The 8,634-nt window shown below is 32.8% G+C and overlaps 1 protein-coding gene across 2 annotated transcripts; it reads right to left on the reverse strand.

Annotated features, from left to right (window-relative positions):
* Window positions 1-3,480: 3,480 nt before the first annotated feature.
* On the reverse strand, window positions 3,481-8,425 carry LOC311292974 (transmembrane protein 17A). Of its 2 annotated transcripts, XM_084412816.1 has the most exons (4): window positions 8,202-8,425; window positions 7,016-7,122; window positions 5,947-6,060; window positions 3,481-4,670 (listed from the first exon to the last, which is right to left on the reverse strand). In XM_084412816.1, exons 1-4 carry the CDS (start codon window positions 8,329-8,331, stop codon window positions 4,353-4,355), a joined length of 669 nt encoding a protein of 222 aa, XP_084268942.1. In that variant the 5' UTR covers window positions 8,332-8,425; the 3' UTR covers window positions 3,481-4,352. The 2 variants fall into 2 exon arrangements, with proteins under 2 accessions (XP_084268942.1, XP_084268943.1); XM_084412817.1 differs by lacking the exon at window positions 5,947-6,060 and having other exon boundaries at window positions 8,202-8,394.
* Between the last annotated feature and the right edge of the window lie 209 nt (window positions 8,426-8,634).

Genomic DNA, 8,634 nt, shown 5'->3' on the forward strand with positions numbered 1-8,634 from the left:
TACTTATAGTAAACAATAGGATAAAATGTACCAATGATTTCCATGTTTTTATGCCACAAAATTCCATTTTATAATGTACGGAAAGCACATACTCTCTTTCTCCCGTTCTCTCTCCCACTCAAACGCACACACATAGAGGACCGACAGACACACACTCACACAGAAACGTGTTGTCAGCGCTGCTGTCGTGGTTTTATCAGTAAAATAGTTTAGCAACTTAAAAGCAACATGACATTTCTCACTAGCGATGTAATTACGCCGCTGTTCTTGAAGCAGATAAACTTGCGGTTTCACTCTTAGTATAGAAGCTGCTGTCGAACACTCTCTCTCTCTCTCTCTCTCTCTCTCTCTCTCTCTCTCTCTCTCTCTCTCTCTCTCTCTCTCTCTCTCTCTCTCTCTCTCTCTCTCTAATAACTGTATTAATAACTGCATTTGTCTATCTATGGCTCAAGCCTCCATAACTAGCTCTAAAATGACGTTTTGGTATTCGCGTGTGATGAGAAATTAGTCCTACAGACAAGAGCGTTTTATGGACAAAAACTTGTATTGAAATGCAACATCTGAACAGTATGGCAAGCCGTTTTAACTTTTATTAATTTCCAGTTATTGATATCAGGAATTAGATTTGTACTAGTAACAATGGCAATTTTTTATATCAGAAATTACATTTCCACTAGTAACAATGCTAATTCTTGATATCAACAATTACATTTTCACTAATTAAAATGCTAATTCTATCAAGAATTGAATTTCAACTAGTAAAAACTATAATTCTTGATATCTGTAATTGTATTTTCACTAGTGAAATGTCACCATATTCTCTCTCAGAAAAAAAGGTACAAAAGCTGTCACTGTGGCGGTACCTTTGCAAAAGGTACACCTTTGTACCTAAAGAGTGCATGTAAGTCCCTCAAAGGTACATATTGGTACCAAACGTGTACATATTAGTACCTAAATGGTACATATTAGAACCCTTTTGAAGGGTACTGTCCCAGTGACAGCTTTTGTACCTTTTTTTCTGAGAGTGGGCTGCCATTCAAAATCAATTGTTGATATCAAGAATTAATTTCTTACTAGTTGAAATTCCGAATACACGTCAGCTTTGTATTTCTTACTAGTAGAAATATAATTTTTGATATCAATATTTGCATTGTTACTAGTAAAAATGTGAATTCCTGATATCAAGAATTACGTGGTTACTAGTAAAAATGTCTATTCTAGATATCAACAACTGAATTGCTACTAGTAAAAATGTAAAATTTTGATATCTGAAAATTTATTTCTGATATCAATATAATTTCAGAGATCTAAAATGGCTTTCTTACTAGTAACAATCACATTCATGATGTCAGAAATTAACATTGTCACTAGTGAAAATGGAATTATTGATATCAAAAATGAACATTGTTACTAGTAGCAATTCAATTGTTGATATCAAGAATAGACATTTCAACTAGTGACAATTGAATTTTTTTATATCAAAAATAAAGGTTTTTACTAGTAAGAATTGATTTTGATGTGAAATTGGAATTTCAACTAGTAAGAAATCAATTCTTGATATCACCAATTGATTTTGAATGGCAGCCAATTACAGATATCAAGAATTATAGTTTTTACTAGTTGAAATTCAATTCTTGATCATTTTAACTAGTAAAAATGTAATTGTTGATATCAAGAATTAGCATTGTTACTAGTGGAAATGTAATTTCTGATATCAAAAATTGCCATTGTTACTAGTATAAATCTAATTCCTGATATCAATAACTATAATTTGAACTAGTGAAAATGTAATTGTTGATATCAAGAAGTCATATCCTGGAAATTACTAAAAGTTAAAACGGCTTGCCATTGTACAGTGTCTTGAGGTGTGGTAACTGTAGTATAAGCCTCGGCTGTGCATTATTTTCTAATAATTCAACCACCCCCTCATTAATTATTCCTTTCATATATTGTAATAGAAGTCAACAACCAGCCAACTATGAATAAAGAACGATTAAAAGCTTTTAATGGAGACTCACTGATGTGGTCACACGTGAACCGGTGAGCTCAAAAGGAAATGAACGTTTATTTATGAGATGATAAGAGATCTTGCACCTCTGCAGAATAAAACCCTCTTAATTTGACGATTTGGTTTGTGAAACATCCCCATGTTTGAAGCACTGCAGCATTTTAAAATGTAAACAAGGATGGAGGAAAATACAATTACGCTGTGAGAGCAGTTCTCAAAAAACACTGTAAGCTCGACTGCAAGACTCTATCTTCTTAATTGACTGAGTTGCAGATTCAGACTCTGTTTAATGCAAATGAAAAACAACACCTGGAGCAAGTGCCTTCCAGACTGTCTGTGGTTCTGAACACAGGAAAGATAGATATTTATGAAAAAATGTCAAAAAATGTGTACGAAACGATCTGAGATATCATCCATTACGGTGAATAAACAGAAGTGCTGAGAGAAATCATTAGAAATGAAATCAGAGGCGAACGTCTAATCTCGCCAGTGTTTTCGTTAGCATTATAATGTTGTTCCAGCAAATGCTGACAGGTCTCCCATCTGTTATAGTAATAATTAATTGTGTTTCAGCGTTCTGCACATTGACAGAGACTCTCTGTCTCTCTAGGAACTGCCAAATTACAGCTCAAATATAAGACGCAAGTCAATATGGTGCACAAGTTACTTTTATCTTCTTGCTCATGAAAAGCCCCTCAAATCTCCAGGGAGGTGTGTGTGTGTGTGTGTCTGTGTCTGTGTGTTGAACCTCCCATCCGGCAGAGACTGTTCACATAAACACATAATGTGGCTAATGATCTGTATTAATGAATAATACATTTGGATAACATCTAGGCCTATATGATACGTCTATATGTAATGCATTATATTAAAAGTCATGTTATTGTGAATTGTAATATAATATTTTATGGTTGCCATCTTCAAAAACTATAGTGCATTAAAGCACATTTCCATGTGTCGATTTATTCTCATTATGCATTTTGCAACATTAACCCTGTTAGTTTTCAGCTTGACCATGTTATAATGCATTATACTGTAGTCATGTTATGTTTTAAAATGTATTATAAATGATTGTAAGTAGTTATGCAAAGTCAAATCTTTATTTCTAATCTATATTTAAATGTACCTTTTAAAAGGTAATCCTAATTTCAATGCATTTTATACAGACTTTGTTATCTGATTTTGCAATAATTGTTGGATATATTTGACTGTTATTACATCGTACTTTTTCATACATATTTTTTACAAACATGTTCATTGAAACACAGCCAGCTTCATGTAACAGAAATGGGAGTGTGAGTTAGTCTTATGTGTGTGTCCTCCTGATGGGAGTTTCGGCTGATGAGTCATTCTGTGTTCTGCAGCAGTGTGTGGATAGTGAGAGAAACAGTCTCAGAGCGCCACCATGTGTCTAGATTATACATCACATTTGTTTGATTATGAATTAAACATACACTGCCATTCAAAAGTTTGGGATCGGTAAGATTTTTAATGTTTTTAAAAGAAGTCTCTTATGCTCACCAAGACTGCACATATAAAAAAAAAAAAAATTGTAATATTGTTAGATATTATGACATTTTAAACAATTGTCATTACTCCAGTCTTCAGTGTCACATGATCCTTCAGAAATCATTCTAATATGCTGATTTGCTGCTCGTAAACATTTATTATTATTATCAATGATGAAAACCGTTAAACTGCTTAATATCTGCAGAATAATATTTTTGTGGAAATTGTGATAATTTTTTGTTCATGATTATTTGATGAATGGAAAGTTCAAAAGAACAGCATTTATTTGAAATTAAAATTATAGTATCCTTCATAAATATACATTTTATTCCAGTGAATATTTCTCAGAGTGGGTTTATTTTTTAAAGTGAATATTGTATAACAATGTACTTTAAAGGTATAACTACATAAACAGAACATTTTCACTGTTGTTGCCATAATGGTGCATGTTGCCATCATTTATGGGGTAAGTTGTCAAAATGCGATTCTTTCATTAAAGAATTTTCAAATTTTCAAGTAAAAAATCTGACTTCATTATGTTGTTGATTCAATTGAAGGCAGTTCTGAACTACAGACAAACATATGTGCAATTGCACTTTTTGACTTTGTTTTAACTCCAAACCTCATGGTTCCTGAGCTAACGTTGTTAGTGGCGACTTCCTGTGTGACAACTTGCCCCACCCACTGCTTTTTATTACTGGTCATGGTTTTGTAGATTTACCACAAAACTCTTATTACAAGAAGTGCACTTATTGCTGAAGGTCACATTGCTGGAAGACCATACCAACAATTGGGTGTCCTGCCAGATCTTTAACCAGCAGTATTCCGTCATCTCTCAGTGAGGCTGTATGTCCCTCACAGGAAGCACACTCCTGCCCCCGTGCGGCAGTCCAAACATAGGCAGGGCTTCTGCAGTGTGGAGACCCTGGACGGGCCCGAACTGCCTCATGTGAAACTGCTGGGCGAGTTTACGAGTCATGACGCGCAGGGCGAGAAACGAGGCGAACAGCTCGCCCAGGAGGAAGGCCAGATAGAGAGAGTGAATGGCCCGCTCCAGAGGAAGAATGATGATGTCCTGATCGGTGATGAAGAAGAGGAGGATAGGCAGCTGGAAGAGGAAGGAGATCAGCCAAAATCCAGCTAACTCTGGAACCTAAAGAGAAGAATGAAGAAAGAAACGTAGGTAACATTTTAATATAACCATTAACATTTCTTTTAGATTACAACTTTTTATTTATTTATTTAGCCATGGACACCGGCTATTTTTTTTTATTTTTTCATTTAATTAATTTGATTTATCAGCTGTGGTCGCTACTTTCATGGTTATTTATTTATAGTGCATTTTTATTTTGTTTAATTAGTTTTACCAGCTGTGGCTAATTTCATGGTTATTTATTTTGCATTTTTATCTAAATAATTTTTCTATCACCTGTGGTCACTACTTTCATGGTTATTTATTTATTTATTTTGCATTTTTATTTAAATATTTTTTTCTATCACCTACAGTATGGTCACCACTTTCATGGTTTTTAATTTATTAATTTATTTTGCATTTTTATTTAATTCATTTGTTCTATCACCTATGGTCACTACTTTCATGGTTATTTATTTTGCATTTTTATTTAAATAATTTTTTCTATCACATGTGGTCACCACTTTCATGGTTTTTAATTAATTAATTTATTTATTTAGCATTTTTATTTAATTCATTTGTTCTATCACCTATGGTCACTACTTTCATGGTTATTTATTTATTTATATGCATCTTTATTTAATTTATTTGTTTTATCAGCTGTGGTCACTACTTTCACGCATGTTTATTATTTATTTATTTACATTTCAGTTATTTAATTCATCTGTTTTATCGGCGGTGATCTCTACTTTCATGTTTGTTTATTTCATTTGTAATGTTATTTTTATTTATAAAACTTAATCAAATACTTTGATGTTTTGAAACATCTTAAGGTAAATATTAGTTAACCTTAATAGTTAACTGTTGGTTTAATGATATTTAATTATACATTTAATGGTATTATTTTATACAAACATAAAATGTTATGTTAAATATGTTAAATAAATGTTAAATATTAAATACTATACAAATATTAAATGTATAATATTTAATTATACATTTAATTATATTAATGAATAAAATCAAATAACTTTAATTAAGAGCATTAACACATTTTGTACAATGAATTGCAACTGTAACAATTTTTTTAAAATCTTACTTCATGGCTATAGCATACTTTATCCTTTTTTTTAGTTCACCTGCCAGATATGAATACTTATCAGTAGCAAAGTGCGAGTATTAGCATTTAATCTCAAGATTTTCTCACTTTCTCTGATTATTCTATTTCTCTCACACAGAATCTGTTAGGCATGAGCAGTGTTCAGATGAATGACTTATAACATTTTGTGTGAATTACCTTCTCTTTGAGATTCCCAATGTAACCGAGATACACCCGCAATACCTCGAATATGCTAATCAGGACCATCCCTGTCACCAGCAGACACTGGTAATATGTTGGCAGATAACAGAACTATGGAAATGAAGAAAGAAATGATATTCCTCATTCCTAAATATGACCTTAAAAATATATGCAACCCTAGTTTGACCTAAACAAATTGCTTATTCAAATATTATCATGAGTAGGTTTGCAGTGTTTTAAAGGTCTTTCATGTCTTGACATTAGAAATGATAATTGCAGCAGCATCTCCTTGAATTGCCGTGATTTACTCGAGCTATTAAAGGTAAAATATATAACAGTAGCACTTGAACTTCAATGTGCAGTTCATAAAGGCAGACCATCACCATGGATACAGGAGCCATAATTATTATGTTTAAACACACTTTTATCTGGCATTGCTGCTAATGGCCTGCCAGCTATTATGGAAGTGATGTTCATGCATTCATTTTAATAATCACTTACTGTGATTATTAGAAATACTTCCCTACTATAAAAACAGTATGTGATAAAAGAAGTATATCCGAATTCACAGTAGGCTACTCATAAAAGTGTCGGCAAAAAGTACCCGGATGATCGTATGTGCATGGACACTTACTATCCCATGAGGCCACAGGAGGGGATTTATGAATGGCAGTGAATCGACGTAACTGACGATGGTAAGTCACATGATAATGACAACATGGCGAATGTAGAACATGGCCCGTTTTGAACGAAACGTTCGATCGAATGATTCACTCGTTAAGACAGTGATCCGCTGCCACCTTCTGGTGGTTGTAGTTTCATATTTAAAAGTATCGTGAGTGACGCAGATTGAATGCTGATTTTATGTCGCTCGTGAATGTAACAGTACTTATGGTTAAAGATAGAATGTCTATACAGTAAATAGACTATTAAAAGTGAAGTATGAGATAACAATGTTAAATATAACATAGATAATACAGTAGTTGCAGTTGCATTACATGGAGTAAGGATTTGACTATTGATGGGGGACAATAGCCTTATGATTCCAGCATATAATTGAACCCACCTTTAAATGCAGCATCATCACCTCAGATATCCACCAGAAGGGGAAGAAGAACATGTTGAAGTACAGCAGCATCTGCAGCGGGAGATGAGACCAGACCTCAGCAAACACTAGACAGAAAACCAGAAGGTATTCAAGTAATGATGTTTAATCCAATTTTTTAAATCGTTCATTATCATTTTCTTTACCACCTGGGGTAACTTAACATTGGTATAAACATTGTTACTTTTTTATCATTAGCATGAATAAAAAAAAAATGTGTTGTGAGATTATTCTGTATTTGTCATAATATATTAACTTAACATAAGATTAAAACTACCGACTTGTCATCAAATGCCCCTCATCACTCTGTTAAAAAAGTGATTTTGGTTTGTCCCATCTTTAACAATTAAAATCATATAATGTTGACAATATAATGAATTATTGTTTAATTTAAAGGAAAATGTGAAAAGACAAATCATCTTACCCTTAGAAAAATGACAATAGCCTTGGTAAAGTAAATTAATCATTTATATAATTTATGAATACAAATCACATAAACTTAAATGGTCCATTTCCCTGTTCCATTAAGATTTATACAAAATGCTTTATTAAACTCTAGTTTTTATTTTAAATTTTGTGCTTTTAAAATGTAAAAGCATTTAAAATTCTTAAGAATAATATGAATAATATGCAAGGATTGTTCAATTCAATTTGATGGAATTTTACTATTAATTGAAATGCATAAATCTTGAAGAAAAAAAAAGGGTGTGTTTTAGGAAAATTATATTTCATATAAAGTATATATACACTACTGAGCAGAAGTTTAAAATGATTAAGATTTTTTAATGATTTTAAAAGAAATCTCTTATGCTCAATAAGGCTGCATTTATTTGATCAAAAATACAGTAAAACCAGCGATATTTTGAAATATTTATAAATTTTTAAAACATCTGTTTTCTGTTTTAAATGATTTCAGTCTTCAGTGTCACATGTTTTTACTGTATCTCTGCTGCCTTGGTAAGCATAAGAGACTTCTTTCAAAAACATGAAAGAAATCTTAATTATGACAAACTTTTAAGCACAGAAAGTTCCTGTTAAAACGCCAGTAATGGTGAATTCTTAGTTTATATTTCTTGATATCCACTTGTGCAATGTGCAATATCTAATCTAGACAGGCTGTATAGTCCTTTTCATTTAGACGTCTCACCTTCATTATCCTGATACGGGTCTCTGTAGTCTCCGCTGTCTCGCGTCCTGTTATTTATAAACACTGACCCGCTGACATTAGCCAGACCCACTCTCAGGTTCTGAGGGATCGGCGTGTAAAACACAGGCATGGTGGAGACGACACGAAACGCTCATCCACTCAGTCCTGCACGCTTCTCCACTTCGGTGTGTGTGGTCTGAGATTAATTGGAGTCTTTCAAGAGCTAACCAGATTAAATCCGAGGAAACAGATGGAGTCTGACAGCAGATTAAGATGTCACCCTCACCATGGTAACCATAGTTTGTACAGTTATTGTTACTACACCGCAGATCAAAATGAAATAAAAAATATATATAATTTCCATATGCACTATTTCACTTGTTTTCCAGGAAAAATATCTAGTTCTAGTAGATCAACATAAAATATTAAGACT

Source organism: Rutilus rutilus, assembly GCF_951802725.1.
Source record: "Rutilus rutilus genome assembly, chromosome: 7".
Taxonomy (NCBI): domain Eukaryota; kingdom Metazoa; phylum Chordata; class Actinopteri; order Cypriniformes; family Leuciscidae; genus Rutilus; species Rutilus rutilus.

Coding starts and splice junctions, on each gene's coding strand:
- LOC311292974 (XM_084412816.1), bottom strand. CDS start 8,331: ATGCCTGTGTTTTACACGCCGATCCCTCAGAACCTGAGAGTGGGTCTG. Junction 7,123..8,201: donor CCCGTATCAGGATAATGAAG/GTGAGACGTCTA, acceptor TTTTCTGTCTAG/TGTTTGCTGAGGTCTGGTCT. Junction 6,061..7,015: donor TGATGATGCTGCATTTAAAG/GTGGGTTCAATT, acceptor TCATTTCCATAG/TTCTGTTATCTGCCAACATA.